General features: G+C 41.9%; 1 protein-coding gene across 3 annotated transcripts in view; it reads left to right on the top strand.

The window, feature by feature from the left end:
* The window catches only part of gfpt1 (glutamine--fructose-6-phosphate transaminase 1), a 70,979-nt gene that overhangs the window by 14,933 nt on the left and 36,703 nt on the right, over positions 1-19,343 (top strand). The window contains exons 4-11 of one of the 3 annotated variants that reach the window (XM_043681253.1): positions 3,729-3,854; positions 8,306-8,364; positions 9,311-9,445; positions 10,978-11,039; positions 14,087-14,166; positions 15,819-15,863; positions 18,726-18,831; positions 19,169-19,332. In XM_043681253.1, coding sequence (XP_043537188.1) covers positions 3,729-3,854; positions 8,306-8,364; positions 9,311-9,445; positions 10,978-11,039; positions 14,087-14,166; positions 15,819-15,863; positions 18,726-18,831; positions 19,169-19,332 — 777 coding nt within the window. Of the gene's footprint in view, positions 1-3,728; positions 3,855-8,305; positions 8,365-9,310; positions 9,446-10,977; positions 11,040-14,086; positions 14,167-15,818; positions 15,870-18,725; positions 18,832-19,168; positions 19,333-19,343 lie in introns of all 3 variants that reach the window. The other 2 variants (XM_043681252.1, XM_043681254.1) reach the window with 2 other exon arrangements.

The raw sequence follows: 19,343 nt of genomic DNA, 5'->3' as shown, positions 1-19,343 counted from the left end.
GACTACACATGCTGGAAATCAGAGTTGAAAAGCGTGGCGCTGGAATACCTGAAATTAAAGGGCAGGCAATAATTGCAAATATTGATGCTCATTCTTCTGCATATTGTCACATGAAAAAAAATGACAAGTGAGAGGTAAAGATGCTTAAGCTGAAACAAAGGACACCTTTGACAAGGTATCAAGCTGCATTTGCTTTCAAGGTATCAAGCTGCATTTGCTATTTGCCAGAAAAAAGCTCTGCTCAACCTGGTACTGACCCACACATGACAGCATTATATCCTGCTGTATAACTGTGTCTGCACTTCAGAAGTACTTCACTGGCTGTAAAGAGCTTTGAAATGTCCAATTGTTATGAAAAGCAGGATATAAATGCAAGTCTTTCTTGATTTTTGTCCAAAGCAAAGTGATACCATGAACCACGTTGGCTTAGTTAACTAGTTGCAGCCACAGTAGCACCTGTACAACCCGCTCTTTGGAAGTACGCAGCCTTCAACTTTCTTTCCTGATTAACAGTGACTCTTGGCAGAAAGCATTGGTGTGTGGATGCCAGATAAGGACCTGATCATTCTCCAGTTTAATGCCCTGCGTGAATTTAATTGGTATTCTGACACACAGAAGAGTGATACACACCCCAGGTATCAAACAACTGCTCGTGGCTCATCCTAGAGAAGATCAAATTGGAATGAGGTTCAGATATCAAAATAAATTATATAATAAGTATGCTTAAGGGAGGAACTTAGGTAGATTTTTTTCCCCCAAAGCATTTCATTCAAAAGCCAGAACAGGATATAGACAAAATATTTTCAGCCATGACAGAGCAAGAAGTGAGAAGAAGGGATATCTTTAAGAGATTGAGGCAATCATCTTCTGAGATGATTTGCTTGAGAACCAAACTTACACTCTTAAGTACAAAACTGAGCTGTTTGTCACATAAATCTCTCTGCAACAAAACAGCAGTGATTCTCCCACCAGTCAGGAAATGTCTTGCTAAACTGATCAGACTGTTCGTTTTAATTATCGGGACGTTAAGCAACTGTTTAAATTATGGGAAGGAATGCAAATGAAAGCTTTCAAGCAAATTTCTTGCAGCAAATGATTAAGTCAAAATCTGTGCAGAAACTTGTCCTGTTTACAGCAGTGGCAACATTGACCTATACTTGGCTAAACAAGGCTGAAAAGACACTATGCCATGGAAATGCAAGACTTCAATTGCCTTGTCTGAGGTTAATCAGCCTGCTAAGATCTTCCTGCATCTCCATGCCAGGCATGGCCCACATCAGCACCCTTTTCTCATGCTGCATAAATTGACATTCCCTTTCAAAATTTGGTTTCTTGTTCCCCCAGTCCTGCTGGATACAAGGCAGAAAGCTTTGATTCCTTGTTCCTCTGAATAAACATGCTGTACTCTGGAGCTATGGAAAATTATGCTATAGGTTCCAATAACCTCTACATCGCACAGCTGACAAGGAACCTTTTCTCTTCCTGCCTGCCATTAATGATATTCACTGTCCATAATTTGTTGTCAACTTACGCAAATCAAGATAACATTTAGACCATGCAGAGTCATTGGTAAAGTTTATCTGTCATTATACCCACGGTAGCTAATGCAATTAGAGATTTTTCCATTATGATGTAATAAAATCGATTGAAGCACAAACTCTCTCTGAACTGAGCTCAGAAAACACAGTCACCAACCTGGGAAGGCTAAGTTGAGAGGCATTAGAATCTGAACCCACCTTCGACTGCTTTTGCAAAGCAATAAATAAATCTCGAAGGAAATGTTCAAGGATCCCTCGGGTCAGATGTTGTCTTCAGCAGTTCCTGAGAAACAGGAACTAGAGAAGGCCATTTGGCCATCAAGCCTGCTCCACCATTCATTCAGATTGTGGCTGACCTGAATCTGGCCTACGCCACACTTTCCTGTCTGTCACTACAAGCCCTTGCCAACCAAATATATTTTCATGTTATCCTTGAATAGATTCAATGGCCCATCCTTCACTGGTGTCCATGGAAGTGGTAGCCACGATTGTCACCCTTTGAGACAATTCTTCCTCATCTGCATCTCAGATCAGGAAGGGGAGCATCCTGGCAGCATCTGTCCTGTCAAGACCCTCAGTCTTACATTTTGAACAATGTTGTTTGAAACATCACTAAGTATATCCTGCTTAACCTTTTGCTCATAAGAGAACCGTTTCATCCTAGGAATCAGCTAATGAACCTGGTCTGAAACTGTTTTCAAAGCAAGTATTTTGCTCCTGAAATGACCAGATCAAAACGTGTGATCCTTCAGGTGCCATCTCCCCTACAAAGCTGTAACAGAACTTCACTACTTGTATCTTCGGTTCCTCCTGGATTGTAGACCAAGTTTTCCTTTGTTTTTCCAATTACTTGTTGTGCCTGCATGCTAACTCTTCGTGATTCATAAACTGGGATACCCTGATCCCCATATACCAAAGCACTTTGCAGTTTTTCTCCAACTAAGTAATATTGTCTCTCTCTATTCTTAGTGCCAAACGAGAAAAAGTGAAATTTTTCCACAGAACAAGATGTGTCAAATTTTTGTTGATTCACTTTACCTATCTATACCACTTTTCAGACCCCTTGTGTCTTCCTCATAGCTTGCTCACTTGCTATCTGAGAATAGTCAGGAAATTGCTCGCAATATACTCAATACCTTCATCCAAGTCATGGATATCGAGAAATGAAGGCGAAATGCTGTGGAGCTGGAAGGAAACACAGAGAAGAAGTCATACCAGATTTGAAACTCTGTTTCTTTCTCCACAGATGCAGCCAGACATGCTGAGGTTCTCTAGCTCTTTCTGTCTTTGGTTCGAGACATCCATAATATTGCCTCCGTCATGGATTCTGGCATTTTCCTCATTATGTATGTTTGACCAATTGGTCCATATAGCTTGACCAGAAGGTCTTGGTTCAAATCCAGCATTCCCACTAATTTTCTGCCTGGATTCTGATGTCTGAAAGTGGCACAGTTTCTGGAACTAGAAGTCTGTGCTGAGAACTGAACAGACTTTCTAATATTTCTAAAGGTGCGAATTGACACATCTTGAACAGGTTGAAAAATACCTAGAACTAATGCATCCAGTATATCTGCAGCCACATCCTTTAAGACCCGAGGTGCAGATCATTAGATTGGGGGAAGCGGGGGTGGTCATCAGCCTTTCAACCCATCAGTTTTCAAAGTATGTTTTTCATTGGGATTCCTCTGTCTTTCCCTTTTGCCTCCTGGTATTGCACATTTTTTGGGTGCTTTTGTTTCTTATGCCGTGATTGCAGACTCACTTGTTCAAACTGTCTGCCATTTCCTTGTTTCTCATCATTCATTCCCCATTCTCACCCTTTGAGAAACTAGCATTCATTTTTTGCTACTTTGTCCTTTCTTGGAGAATCTTTTGCTGTCTTTTTATGTTTTTTGCAATTTTTATTCTATCAGATTCCAACATTTTCATTTTATTTAGTCGTAATTTGCTGGTATCTAAACTTTCCCTCAGTTCTCTGGTTTCTTACTAATCAACATTACACGTTTTTTTAAAATTTGTTTGTCTGAATGCCCGGTCACATGTTTGATATCTCCCAATTGCCACAACCAAAGCTTTGAGGCTGTAGCTGTAAGGTGATTGACAAAGATGTTGTGATAACCCGCAGTCGATTCTCTGTGCCGTAAATAGTTCACAATGGTTTTGACTATGCCAGTGTTTCATCTTTTGCAGAGCAAGAATCCATTGATTTTGACATTGATTTCGAAGTGCATCTTGGCATTGCGCACACACGTTGGGCAACTCATGGTGTCCCAAGTTCGGTCAACAGTCATCCACAACGATCTGACAAGAACAATGGTATGTTTTGTTTTATCTGAATTGTTAAGTAGTCTTGACTGTGACCTGTTAGTGTGATAGTGTTGGTAAAGTGGGAAGTCATGATTTTTCTGCTGTGTCTTTCAAGGTAACCCTTGTTATGTTTCTGCATCTTTGTGAGAGAAGAAGGTATGTAGCAATCCAGCTTGAGAGGTCACACTTGTTTTTCCTTTATTTTAGACCGTGAAGCAGTGTGGGTTGAAAGAGTGGCACTGGGGAGCATTTTATTCGTAGTGATCATAATTCAGTTTATTTTAATTTTAGCATAATTATGTACAGGGATAGAGAGAGAAGAGGAGTTAGAGGTCTTAAATGGGGTAAGGGCAATTTTATTAATGTGAGGAGCATTTTTGTAGAAGTGGACTGTAAACAGCTGTTTGAAAGTAAGCTGTGTGGGGCAGTGGGAGACATTCAAAGAGGAGATTCAACACGTTCAGAATAAATATTCTGTCACCAAGCCAAAAAAAGTGGTTTGGCCAAGTCTTGAGTCAGCTGACAGGTTAAAATAAGACAGTAAAGGAAATTTTCCATCAGACATTGAGAATTACTGAAAGTTCGAGATGAGTGTTAGAAGTGGAGGGTGAAGTCAAAATGAAAATTACCAAAGCAGGGAGAGGATATGTAAGAATATTGGCAAACAACATCATGGTGAACTCATGGATATTTCGTCAATACAATAAGGGAATATCTAAATAAAGGACAGAATCCATAACAAACTCAAACCAACCGGCAGGCGGAAGCTGTTGATATGGTTGTTCAGTTTTTACTGTGCTGTTGATAAGGGCAGAAATAGTTGCCCATCCCTAAATGCCCTTGAACTGAGTGGCTTGTTGAACCATTTCAGAGGGCAGTTAAGAGTCAGCAACATTACTGTTGGCCTGGAGTCTCATGTCAGCCAGACTGAGTCAGGACATCAGCTTTCCTTCCCTGAAGGCCGTGAGTGAACCAGGTGGTTTTTTTTGACAATTGATGATGATCGTCATGGTTATCGTTCCTGAGGTTGACTTTGTATTCCAGATTTTGTGAGGGTCTAAATTAAAATTCCACCAGCTCCTGTAATGTGATTTGTAATGCTGCCCTCAAAGCACCATCCTGGGTCTCGAGATTATCAGTGACGGTACCATTTTGCTACCAACTTTGTCATTAATGAATGCACTTCACAAATCAGGGAGCAATGCAGACATCGTCTCTGAGGCAGAGGAGTGCAAATTATTGAACATGATAACCGATGAGGGAGAGGAAGTATCATTATCGTACCCTCAGTTGTAGTGCTAGTATCATTGGAAATGCACATAGTTAGCACCAGGGCCAGACTGTTAGAATAAGCCAGGGAGAAAGCAGCACAACATATCACCATCATTTTCCCGTCCTCACTTGGCACTGGTGTGCTGTCTAAAGGATTAAAAAAGGGAGCAAGAGATGAAACTAAATAAAGACAGGTCATTTGGTTTAACCTTGGAATATGCAAATTATTGGAACCACTTCTGTCTCTCAGACAGATACACATAGATTAACCAATTAGCAAAGATCTTTTTAAGGATGCTTATGTATGACTGCTTTGATTGAATATTGTTTGAAGAAATAACAGGATTGATAAGGGTGATTCAGTTCAAGTAGTTGTGCAGATTTTGAGCAGATCCCCCCATGGCAGACAAGCTTAAAACAAAAACCCCATGGGATCCTGGTGAACTGTAGCTGGGAACCAAATTGTCTCAGTGGCAATAAGCAAAGAGTAATTGTTGGCAGGTGTTGCCAGTTGGAAGGCTGTTTTCGGTGGAAGGTCACAGGGCGTAGTACTACGTTCTCTGCTTTTTCTTAGACACATTGACAGATTGGACACAAACAGAAGGAGCATGATCAAGAAGATTGCAGATGATATTAAGTTGTCCATGTGGTTGATTGTGAGGAGGAGAGTTGGAGACTGCAGCAATGTATCAATAGACTGCTCAGGAGAGCAGGACAGCAGCAAATTCATCCTGGAGAAATGTGAGGTGATGCATTTGAGGAAGGTCAAACTGGCAAAGGAATACACAGTGAATGGGAGAATGCAGAGAGACGTAGAGGACATGTGGGATCATGGAGTGAATTTCCACATATCCCACAAGGTAGAAGGACTGTTCAGTGTATTTGCTAAGGTGGTACATAGAATCTTTTCCTTTATTAACTGAAACACAGCATATAACAGCAGGGAGGTTATAAATCATGCGTTAGGTCACAATTTGAGTCCTTTGTATAGTTCTGGTTGCCTCATTATAGACGGGATATAATTGCATTCAATGGTATGACCTTGATATTAAGGTCCAAGGGGGTGTTGCTGAACAAAGAGACCTTGGAGTGTAGGTTCATAGTTCCTTGAAAGTGGAGTCACAGGTAGATAGGACAGTGAAGAAGGCATTTGGTATGGTTTCCTTTATTGAACAGAGCATTGAGTATAGGAGTTGGGAGGTCATGTTGCAGCCGTACAGGTTATTATTTAGGCCACCTTTGAAATATTATGTGCATTTCTGGTCTCCCTCCTATTGGAAGGATGTTGTGAAACCTGCAAGGGTTCAGAAAATAATTTTCAAGAATGGTGCCAGGGCTAGAGGGGTTGAGCCAAAGGAATTGGCTTGGGCTGTTTTCCCTGGAGCATCAGAGGCTGAGGTGTGACCTGATAGAGGTTTAGAGAGTCATGAGGTGCATGGATCGGGTAAATGGACAAGGTCTTTTTCCTGGGGTGGGGCAGTCCAGAACTAGAGGACATAGGTTTAGGGTGAAAGGGGAAAGATATAAAAGAGGCCTAAGGGGCAAGTTTTTCACGCAGAGGGTGGTGTGTGTATGGAATGAACTGCCAGAGGAAGTGGTGGAGGCTGGTACAATTCCAACATTTAAAAGGCATCTGGATGGGTATATGAACAAGAAGGGTTTAAAAGGATATGGGCCAAATGCTAGCAAATGGAACTAGATTAATGTAGGATATCTGTTCAGTATGGATGAGTTGGACTGAAGAATCTATTTCGGTGCTGTACATCTCTATGACTCTATAACTAGCACAGTGAACAGTTGAAACCATGGTATAGTATAGATCCTAGTGAGCCATTACTACTCTCATCCTTCCCTTTGGAGGACAGATTCAAATCTCTTGAAAGGCTCAGCAGGTCTGGCAGCATCTGCAGAGAAAGGGTCACTGAGCCTGAATTGTTCACACCAATTTCCCTCCACAGATGCTGCCAGACCAACTGAGCCTTTCCAACAATTTCTGGTTTTGGTTTCCACTGTCTGCAGTTCTTTCAGTTTTTAGACCAAAATTTGTGCTGTATCTCAGCTTCTACCTCACCAACCTGCAAACTCGGGCAGTAAATTTTCTTCAATTCCTTCCACTTAAATTTCAGATGGCTTTCTCTCGAATTGAACTCTGTTCAGTGTTTTCTGTGCGTCATAGAGCCATAGTCATAGAGGTGTACAGCACAGAAACAGACCCTTTGGTCCAATCGTCCATACTGACCAGATATCCTAAGTTAATCTAGTCCCATTTGCCAGCACTTGGTCCATATCCCCCTAAACCCTACTTATTCCTACACTGATCCAGATGTCTTTTAAATGTTGTAATTGTCCCAGCTTCCACCACTTCCTCTGGTGGCTCTTTCCATGCACACACCACCCTCTGTGTGAAAACGTTGCCCCCTAAGTCCCTTTTAAATTTTGCCCCTCTCACCCTAAACCTATATCCTCTGGTTCTGGACTCCCCCACCCTGGGGAAAAGGCCATCTGTAATTATCCTATCTATGCCCCTGATGATTTTATAAACCTCTAGAATGTCACCCTTGAGCCTCCAATGCCCCAGGTAGTGCAGGCCCAACCTATCCAGCTTCTCCCTATAACTCAAACCCTCCTGGCAACATCCTTGTAAATCTTTTCTGAACCTTTCATGTTTCACAACACCCTTCCTGAAGGAGGGAGACCAGGACTGTATGCAGTATTCCAAAAGTTGCCTAACCACTGTCCAGGACAGCTGCAACATGACCTCCCAACTCCTGTACTCACTGCTCTGACCAATAAAGTCAAGTGTCCAAATGTCTCCTTCACTATCCTAGCAACCTGTGACTCCACCTTCGAGGAACTATGAATGTGCACTCCAAGTTCTCCTTGTTCAGCAACATTCCCCAGAACCTTAACATTAAGTATCTAAGTCCTGCCCTGATTCCATATCAAATAGATTCATAGATGTTCCCTATTGAGTACTGCAGTTCTCAATGTAACTCATGTTGCCTCGTCATAATTATTTCAAAGTTCTCTTAGTGCTGAGTCCCTGTGTCCTGAACTATAGGTTCCAGGAAGCGCCTTCCCATCTTACACCATAAACCATCAGTACCTAGTTTTTCTCTGCATTTGTTGAAATAATGAAGTTCACAGAAAAAGCTGTGATTGTGTGATACCTATATTCTTTCTTTCAGAGTTTGTTGTCATCCACAATGGCATCATTACAAACTACAAGGACCTGAAGAAATTCCTGGTGCGTATGTGTAAAAAGAATGACTGTCATGCTTTTGTTGCATTTATGGCCTGAAAGAGAAAATAGAAGCATTGAGGGGACTGTTACCAAAAGGGCTGGACAAATAGTCCTGCGACATGAGTTCACATGCCACACTGCAGCTATGAAAAATTGAATTAATTAACAGATCTAGAATTAAATGCTGGGCTTATTAACAGTCATTGAATTGCCATATTTTTAAAAACTCATCTGCTTGACTCATAATTTCAAGGGAGGGAATTAGCAATCCTTGCCCAATCCTACTGACATATGACCCAAGAATCACAGCAATGTGGTAAATGCTTAACTGCATTCTAACATGGCAATGTTAGTGTCAGCTCACTGCTGCCTACTCAGGTACAACAAATTCACAGTAAAGCTCACATCCCAAGAACAAACAGGAATAAAATAATTCCAGCCCCTGGCTATGATGCAAGGTACCTGCTTGTAATGGGCAAACAATGCTAACTGGCTGTCATTGCCATAGGTGTCACTTGCTACATAACACACCAGCTTTTTCCCTGCAGAGAGTCTGAATGGTTCCACATCCGACATGATGAACTTGACAAATCACGGTCAGCCTTTCTGTTGATTTAATGGGTGACCTTCCCGAGGACCTATCACAACATCCTGGAAGCAACATGACCCTGAACATGCATTGTAGATTGGCCCAACAGAGCCCACGTTTGGAAGTCAGCAGAGGACATTACCCGATGCTAATTGGCCTTCTAATATGATATGTCGATCTTCTACACCACCACCCTGTCCTTTATGCTGTGTTTATTGACTAAAAATGTAACTCCTGTTCAGGAGCCAGCACAGGCATAATGCCCATACATAATGCACAGTCTGTATTGACGGCAAGACCTGAATTGTTGTTGATGAGCCTGTGTCAGCTTCTCTTCAGAGAGCTCTGTCTTTCTTACAGGAAAGTAAAGGTTACGAATTTGAATCCGACACTGACACAGAATCCATTGCGAAACTGGTCAAATACATGTATGATAATCGTGAGAGTGACGACATCAGCTTTGCCACCCTGGTGGAGAGGGTCATTCAGCAACTGGTAATATTTTACCCTGAATTTTTTAATTGGGAAATGAAAGTTTCACGTTTGTCATAATGTACATTACCCCATCTCAACTTTGCTCAGTATGAGTCCAAGTATCATCTCTGAAGCAGAAGATTGAGAGTGCTTGCGCCATTCCAGAGACAGGGATATGATCTCGGTTTGCATTTAAATTTAACATCAGTGGCAAACTACCTCCTTCCAAGTGCAGTGTTTTGAAGGAATTATTCCTGCACAAGATCACAGGATACATGAATGAAATTCTGACATCCTTGAATCAAAAATAGCCAATTAGTTGTTCCTCTCAGTGATGTCTAAGAAATGTTGCAGTGCTTAAGTCACAGCTCTGCTTTGTGACAAAATAGCAGACAAAATTAATTCATGACATCCTGAGGTTGAATAAGGCAACCTGCTCCTTTCCAACTGTTGAACAAAGTCATGGCTTGCAGCTTGATCTTTTGGTTTGCTTCTTGTTCAAAGGGTGCAATCATCTCATTGAACAGCACTCATGATAATCAATATTTTTGACTTCACTTGTGACTGTAATGCAGCTGTATTGCTTCAAGCTCTTCAGTATGGTGTGACCAGGGAGCTCTTGAAATTGTTGCAGCTGCAAGGCAAGATAACATGAGCACTGATTGTCCTGCTCCTTGAACAGGCTGAAAAACACTAATTGAACTTTATATTTTGAAAGCCATGAAAAGGCTAGCGTTGCAGGTGTTTTAGCGCCCATGTGAATTTCTCTGCTATGCCTTAAACTTATCATGCAAACACTATCTGTGTGTACGTAAAGTCTATGAGATGTTCATCAGTTGGTTTTTAATCCTATGCAAAGTAGTGAGTCCTTCTCCTTTGTTTTAAAATGGAATCAACAATAGTTGCAGGCTATTTCACCTGATAGAATATTCCCCTCTGTCACTTTGGTTTATTAGTGTTGTGATTGCTGTATCCTTTTGTCTTGTGGCATAAAGTTCACACGGTGTCCGGAAACCTTGGCATGAAAGTAGCCAACTTGCGCTGCTGGGGAAAGAAAATCATCGGCTGAATTAAATTCTTTGTTTTCGTTTATTGCAAGTTTGAAGTAGCAATCATTTGAATGCATGGTCTGTGACTTAGTGCTTGGAATTCATCTGATCTTTGTGAGCTATTTGAAATTCCCTTGGGAGGTTTGTAATAAGTTTGGAATCCCTCGATTGAGACACTGCCATGACCTGTTCAGAGAGGTTTCCAGTGTCCCCTGTGTACTTGGGTGCTGCCTTGTCTGTCAGGCAATGAGTACAAAGCATACTTTGTGTTTTATTTTATTTAATATGCAGCACCACCCGAAACCACCTGCTGAACCCAGTTAACCGCCGGAAAGGGTGTCATCATTTGGGTTTCGCCCTTTGAGTGGAATGTTTTGTCAATTTGGAAGAGCAAAGAGGAAAAGTGCAGGGCTGTACAATATTAGGCAGTTGCTGTTTCTGGTTTTGAATGAGTTTGATGTGATGCTTGCTCTAACACTGATATACTTCTGTTTTTAAACCCAGGAAGGTGCTTTTGCTCTGGTCTTGAAGAGTATCCATTATCCAGGTGAAGCAGTTTGCACTAGGTATGTAGATAAGGACATTGTGTCCATGATGTATTTTTCTCTCCATCCTCATGGGACAACTAAGTTTCTGCATGTTACATGTTTATAATTCTAACTCCTGGGGCATGAAGCAGAAGGCACTGAGAGTTGGATGCAGCTTCTTCACTGAATGGAAAGCATTGATGTATGTTTGGCTGGTAAGATGAAATTGATCGGTCACCAGTAAATCCCAGCAGCTTTGCCATTCCTCCTGAAATGACAAAGCTGTGGACCACTGTTTCTCGGTGGGCATTTGAGGATGCCGCAGTCCACAAAAACTTCGGAGCAAGAGGCAAAGTGAAAATGAATCCCTTGCGTTGTTGCGAAAAAAAATTCTAAGAAAGCAACAGAAGAATTTTTTTTAACCTTACTTTTGGAGAGGTTTGGAGAAATGGAAGAAGTCTCCCAAAGTCTTCGAAAGAAGGGTCACACCGGACTCATAATGTTCATTTTCTTTCTCTCTCCACAGTGCCAAGTTTCTCCAGCAATTTCTGCTTTAATTTCAGGATCTTGCTTTTATGCAGGTCTCCCAGTCCGTTTGCAATCACGAGCAATAATCAGATGTGTGACTTTATAGATCGAGGAGCACACTTTATGTATTTTAGTTTATAATTCGTCTTGTAAGCAACTGGGCTGGCATTTATGTTCATGTCACTAGTTTTATTGCACTAGATAACGTGGCCCTTGTTGTCTTAAAAAGACCTGAGTCAAATTACGAAGGTGATGATGTTGTTATAGAATGACCATTGGGAACCAGTGAGGTGCAAAACGAGTTCAACATCTGCTCAGTTGTAAATGCAGCAGAGAAAGCAACAATCAGTGGAAGATATCAAGGGAATAGGCTTGAAGCAGCTGTGGCCTACATCAATAGTTGGCTCACTCAAATAACCAAAGGATGAAATGTCACAGCAATTGCCTAATTTCAAGCTCAGGTGACCGATCAGTGTGATTTATCACAAACAAGAGAAAATAGCTTGGTTTCAGAAGCAGAACATGTCACGAGTTTGAGTCCGCTTCATGGAGCTTTGCATTAATAGTTAGTACCAAACATGATTATCATGACAATTCCTCTGTGTAGCAAGTGGATTAGTAGTGATCAAACACTTGCTCTTTAATTCTTTAATGTGAGTGTACAGAATTTCAGTGCAATTTCAGTTCATTGTCCTTTTTGGTTTTCAGTTGATACAAGACATAATAATAAGTAAACAAATGAGTAGGAGCATAGCGGTTATTCTAGATTAACAACCTGTTGACATGTGTGTGGACTTCAAAATGTTCAGGTTCTGGTATAATGAGGTGTTTTATTTATTCAGGGAAAGTGGGCAGTACTGGCTGGGCTGGCTTTTGTTATTCATCCTTAGTTGCCCCTTGAGAGGGCGGTTTTGAGTTGCCTTCTTGAACTGCATGGTGTAGGTGTACCCAAAATACCCTGAGGGAGAGAATTCCAGGACCTTGACCCAGTGATACTGAAGGAATATTGTTAAATTTCCAAGTCAGGTTGGTGAGTGGCTACCTGCTGTCCTTGTCTTCCCAGATGGTCGTGGTTGTGAGTTTCAGAGAGAAGGAAGCATTTTTGTTAGTTGTTGAGGCATTATCTTCTAATTTCTGTGTCTACTAGCTTATTCCGATTTATACTGTAGTCTTCTGTTGGGTAATACCAGCTTTGATAACTCTTCAAAAGTCAGTCTCTAAAAAGTTACAGTTTGGTTTCTGAAATAATGCATTGACAGTTGGTTTATTAGTCTCATTAGTCTCTGAACAGGTCAAAGCTCTTACATAAACGACATAAAACTGTTTTTGTATTTGCGTTAAATCTTACTTGTGGGTCCAGTGTTGAGAATGGAAATTATCAAATGAGAGGCAGACAGCTTAGCCTCATTACTGACTTTTCATCCCTTGTGCAGCTCATGTGTTTCATTGAGAGAATGTGACCTCTCTTGCCCTCCCTGAGGCTTGAACTGCTGATCTGATTGGCAGTAAAAATGAAATGCTGAGATTTCCGAACAATCATGTGAGATGGTGAGAGGCTTGGTTTAGTTTTGAAATAATGGATACTGTAACAAACCTGCGAGAGTCATAGCAACTGCTTTTTATCAGTCTTTTTTCTGCACATTGCCTCGGGCTTGTCATCTTCTGACCCCTTTATTGTTTAGTTCCATTATCTTAAGAACAAATGTCACTGTTTAAACCCCTGTACTCGTTATATTCTAAAGCATTACTTGAGGCATTCTAACTAATCGCCATTTTTTATTTAAGTTATTGTTCCCATTAGAGTTACAGAAATACATCTGTACTTAATTAGCCAGGATAACCATGAAAGAGTCTTTGTTTAACTGAACTTTGTGCTCAGTTTTCTTCAGGGTCAACAGTCAACGTTAAGATTCCAATTAAAGCGTTCTATCATTCAAGTAAACTTGCTCTGCATTTAATTCAAAGTTAACAGGATTCATTTAAATGTGCTGAAACTATTTGAAGCCCACATACGTTCATTGAGAACTTCAAGAGCCCATTTTGCTGAATTGGTGCCATTTGATGCATCTCTGTTTGGTTTGAATTCAGTTTACATGCCACTTTTAATCAAAATAGTGCACCATGAAGACTGGAAATGCTACATGTTTCTGCAGTCTTGTTTGTTAGCCATGCAAAGTGGTGCTGGTTCCAGTATTTATGTGCACATGAATTGATACACTCTGTATTTCGATATATATAGGATGCAATTCGTTCATATTGAGGCATGCTCCAGTTGTGTACACTGTTATTGTTGTGGCTTTTGTTGGATTGTAATGTTTGTCCTCCCATGGCTGTAGCCAAGACACTTACTCTTTCAGACTCGAGGACAATCACTGCATTTCACTGCTGTGGTGCAGTCCTCATCTGAAATCACTGGGTTACTAACTTTCTTATTTGCTTCTCCCCCTGCTCCACTGCACCCACCCCAAAGGTGCAGTGGATGAATAGCCTACTCCTGTTCTTATGTTCTATGTCGTTTTGTCATCAGTAATTGTTCATCTGTTTCTTTTCTTTTTCAGGAGGGGAGGCCCTCTACTGATAGGTGTGCGAAGTGAGCACAGATTATCCACTGACCACATCCCTGTGCTATACCGTTCAGGTACAGGAATTGTACTGACATTTACAAGCTATAGTCTTCATCATGTTCCAGAATCCTTTTGAGTAATTCTCCTTAAGACATTCTGTGGCCTAATTCAGAGGCCACCTTTGCCCTTTGTACGTGACGCATCCTTATTTTCGTTTAAAGAGCTTTATTTGCTTCTTTGGGCTCCTCCTTGATTTCAATACATGTCATACTACATCCTGGTTGTGAGCAAACACCTGGCATGTTATATACTTGCAAGATGGATGAGGATAATTGCTGTTTGACCTGCCACCCCTTGTAGAATTTGCGAGACTTTGTTTGCCTAAAGTTGGGAAGTTTGAGGATTCGATATTGACTTTGGGTGTAGTGGGATTTTCCTATGAGGAGAGGTTGATTCAGTTGGGCCCGTCATCATTGTTGATTTGAAACATACAAGATACTTAAAAGGTTTGACAGGATCAATGCAGAGAGGTTGTTTGTTTTTACGGATGTAGAAAGCATCATCTCAGATGAAGGGGTCTTCCATTTAAGACAGAGATGAGGAAGGATTTTTTTACTCGGAGGGTAGTGAATCCATGAAATTTTTTAAAGCAGAGAGCTGTCAAGGCTGGGTCATCAAGTATCTTCAAGCCTGAGGCAGACAGGTTTTAAATCTGTAAAGGAATCAAGGGTTATGGGAAAAAGGCAGGATAAGTGGAGTTGTGCTTTATCAGACCACCCATGATCTCATTGAAGGGTGGAGCTAATTTGAGGGGCTGAATGGCCTACTTCTGCTCCTACATTTAGTGAGCATTTATGACCCACATCTCAGTATCCAGTCACAGCAGTGTCTCGTAAATGAAATTCAGAGAGAGCACTATTTTTTAATCAGGGACAAAAAAGGAAGCTCAGAATTGTTGCCATTTAGGCAAGGTCAATAAGCCCCCATCATACCCGGTGTGGCTCTGTTCAAGAGGAATTCCAATCCCACTCTCCTCATACTTCACTGTGGCTGTATATATTTTGTTTTGTTTTTCATTTGACTCTCCAATTCCCTTTTTGAAAAACACAAATGGATCTGCTTTCAATGCAGTTCAGAGTTTGACTGCTTGCTGCTGAACAGCATTTTTCCTCATGTCTCGTCCTTTGCCAATTGTCATCAAGACTTCTGTTATAAGTACTGCTGTTTCATTTGGGGCACAGTGTTGTACAGCATTGCTTTTGAGTTCCAAGGTAGTTATGTGAGTTTGAGAGACAATCTTAACTGAAGAAGGTCAACTGATGTGAGAGGCCTGGCCTAACAGCAAACTTCCTCAGGGTGACAGGCAAGTCTTTGATGACCTACCATTTTCAAAAAGTGAAGACAGAAAATGAAGAGAGGAATTATTCTCTTATCAGTGGCATGTCCTTGCTGCTGGCATTTATCCAAGTCTTCAAACAGGTCACCATCACATTAGACAAGGCAACCAGAGATTATTCACATTCAGTGTTTTGTTTCCTGTTGGAAATGTCAGTGCCAAGCCTCCCTCAGCAATGCAAGGTACTCCGGCAAGAGGATGACTCTCCACGGTCATCCCGAGTGTGGCCAGGGCCTCAGCAATGCTCTTGCTTGCAAAAATTTAAATTATCTATCAATTGGTTTATTTGTGGTCATGTTTTACTTTGATTCTGTAACTTTACAATTCCAGCTGATTTTAAGAAGGATGGAAAATCAATGGAATCAGAAAGCAAAGGTTTAGGTCGAGTATTCAACCTTGGTTTACCTTGTATATCTTGTCCTGTTACTTGATGTTGTGAAACTTGCCAATCATCATGGAGGATTCAATGAGCATATTGGGGCATTGGTGCTGCTTCTCTGTTTGATGCCTTTTGTGCACATCTCATGTCTCACAAAAAGAAGTGTGGCCAACACTTAACAGGTCTGGCTGCCCGAAATCTGCCTGACTTCCTGAGCATTGCTGGCATTTTTACGTTTCCATTTGTAGATCCCGAACACCACCCCACCTTCCTAGTTAGGACTGATTTGGACAAAGCCCCATCCTTGGAGCTGCAGAGTACACCTTTGGTGTTCATGTTTGTTTCAGCACTGTGACATGGAGTTCTGACAAAGATGACCATTGCAATTTGGCATTCGGCAGGAAATTCCAAGATAGCCCTTGGCTTGTTGCAAGTCGAGATAATCATGCCCCATTTCCACTTGGAGGTGGAACTTAGGCTGACGTTTGGAGCTTACATAATATTTTTCCAAAGCCTTTAAGCAGCACTGTGTGCATCCTGTGATGTAAATGGCACAATTGTATTAAAAAAAAACAAGGCCAGCACGCAAGTCCTGTAAGCCACATTTCAGCGCAATCCTTAACTGTGTTTTTTAAACTGACACCCACTGCCCAAATGCTGCTTGACCTTGTTTCCAATGACCCAGACTCGTGCTCTCAAATCCCCAACCCCAAAGGGCTTCATCTCCTGGAAAGCAGCACCAACTTTTGTTGACACTAAATCGAAAAGGAAACATTTGGCTTATCTTGAGTGCATGTCTGTCTTCCTTTCAACTCCTGGACAATCACAATGTAGAATTAGAATGCTTAGAGCGATTGTATTTTGCTTGAATCTCATTATGACATGGTGGAAATTCTCATTTCCTAACTCACCCTTGTCCTGTTATCTGCACTGGGGAGAAGGATGTCTGTTTATTGCTGATGATCGACTGTTCGCTTGTTTGGTCTGGATGTAAATCCGATGCATCTTCCCCTGTAATGTGAAGCTGTATATCTGAGTATTTGATTAAATGACTGGAAGAAAAATAAACGAAATGCAGAACATTTTTGAAATGGAGCAAGATTCATGTCCAAAGGAATATGGCTGCCAAGGCCAGAGGAAGGTGTGTGGTTTGTCAATCTCCTTTGCAAAAGGGTTTGAGGACAGGAATGAAGATGTCTTGCTGAATTGTCGAGTGCTTTGGTGAGATCACACCTGAATACTGTGTGCAGTTTTGTTTCCTCCTCACTGAAGGACGGACTGATTTGCCAGCAAGGGAGTGCATTGAAGGTTCTGGTTTGGAGGGATCGACCGATGAAGAAAAATTTAGGACACTGGGCCTTTATTCTCTCAAGTTTAGAAGAATGAGAGATGATCTCTTTGAAACTTATAAAATTCCTTTGGGACTCAGCAGTATTGTTTCCCATTACTGGGAGGTCTCGGATCAGGGGAACACTCTGAGATCAAAGGGCAAGTCATTTTGGACTGAGAGGAGGAAGATCTTCATTCTAGCTGTGACTCTTCGGACTTATCTATCCCAGGGTGGGGTGGAAGCTCAGTGATTGAGTACGCTCAATACCGAGGTCAATAGGTCAAGGGTCTGAGTGACAGTTTAAGCAAGCTAGGACTTTTTTCTTCAGAGCATAGGAGACTGAGGGTGGATCTTCTCGAAGTGAATAAGATCATGCGAGGCATGAATAGGGTGAATGCACTCAGTCTTTTTCCCAGGGTTGGGGAATCAAGGACTAGAGGGTTAAAGTTGGAGGGGAAAGAAGGAAAGGGATCCTGAGGGGCAACATTATTACACAGAGGGTGATACACATATGGAATGAGTTGCCAGCGGAAACGGTTGAGGTGGGTGCATTAACAACTTTCAAATGGCATTTGGACAAAGACACGGGAAGCAAAGGTTTAGAAGCGTATGGGCCAAGTGCAGGGATATGGGGTTAGTGTGGATGGACATTTTGATCAGCATGGACCAGTTTGGGCCAAAGGGCCTGTCTCCGTGCTGTAGGACTCTATGACTGTATGAATAGAGTTGTAGATGTCAGAGATATTAAGAGATACATGGGTTGTGTGGGAAAATGGCACTGAGGTAGAAGATCAACTATGATCTAGTGGAATGTTGGAGCAGACTCAAGAGACCAAATAGCCCATGTTCCCAATCAGGGAAAGTGTCTGTTTCAGCTCACATCTTCAGCACTCATAATGCAGAACTTCACCTGCCAGGGGTTCATCTGCTCACTCAGGCTGTTGTGAATAATCCCCTGGGACTGTTTCATAGAATATGAGAGTTATTCCCACTGTCCTGGCCCAGACTTACCCCTCAATTATCATCACCAATTGCAGATCTTTCTGATCTGGTCACTGGCAGTGGGAACTTATTGTGTGCAACTCGACTGTTCTGTGTCCTGCTTTAAATGTAGCCACTCTTCAGAAAAACAGGGCCGTGAAGCATTTTGAGATATCTCTTAGTCATGGGTTGCATGATATGAATGGAAGCTTTTCTTTATGTTGAAAAGTTCAAGTTGTTGTCAACAAAGAACAGAAACTGCAATTGTCTGACTATTGCTTGTGACCTGTTTGGAGGCTGCATTGAGTCTTATTTGACAAAGGCCTTGGAGCAGGGTGCTTACACAGGGGTGAGCAGCAAAGGTGGTAATGGGAAAGTGGGAAGGATTCAAATGTTCTGTTTCATTTCCACTGTCGAGAAATGCAGTCTGGTAAAGAATTGAGGATTTCCTGATGAACGTTACAGGGGGAATGCAAGGATCAGGATTTCTATTATTGTTTGACCCTTTGGCCTGAATTTGTTGATTCTGATGTCCTACACTCAACAGGGAAGGACAAGAAGGGAAACTGCAGCCTTCCTCGTACTGACAGCACCACCTGCTTGTTCCCAGTGGAGGAGAAAGCCGTTGAGTACTACTTTGCATCAGATGCCAGGTAAGCAACAACGTCCCAGTGAGCTGGCCAAGCTCTCTTCAGATGTCTGTGGCAGAACTGCAGCACAAAGGGTCAGTGACCTCAGGAGTGGGTCTGTGGACTTCTGAAGTGCAGTGGACAGAGGCATGAGGTTTTGACTAGAATTGTGTTTATCCCTTAGTAAGATTGAGTGGTTTGGGGCTGAAAGTGTACGAGCGGGCTCTGCCTGGTTTCTAGGAAAAGAATACAGGATTGGGAGAGTGTGAGGAGGTAGTGGTATCCACTGACATGTGAAGCAGCAGACTGTGACCATGTGGAACACTGCAGCCTAATGTATTGTCATGCTCACATCCAACAGTGCTGTGATCGAGCACACCAATCGAGTGATCTTTCTGGAGGATGATGACGTGGCAGCCGTGGTAGACGGACACCTCTCCATCCACCGGATCAAGCGCAGAGCCGGTGATCATCCAGCCCGTGCCATCCAGACTCTACAACTGGAGCTTCAGCAAATCATGAAAGGTATGGATGGC

The sequence above is a fragment of the Chiloscyllium plagiosum genome, chromosome 42 (genome assembly GCF_004010195.1).
Source record: "Chiloscyllium plagiosum isolate BGI_BamShark_2017 chromosome 42, ASM401019v2, whole genome shotgun sequence".
Taxonomy (NCBI): domain Eukaryota; kingdom Metazoa; phylum Chordata; class Chondrichthyes; order Orectolobiformes; family Hemiscylliidae; genus Chiloscyllium; species Chiloscyllium plagiosum.
The sequence above is the reverse complement of the archived record's forward strand: the minus strand, read 5'-3'. Positions and strand labels throughout refer to the sequence as shown.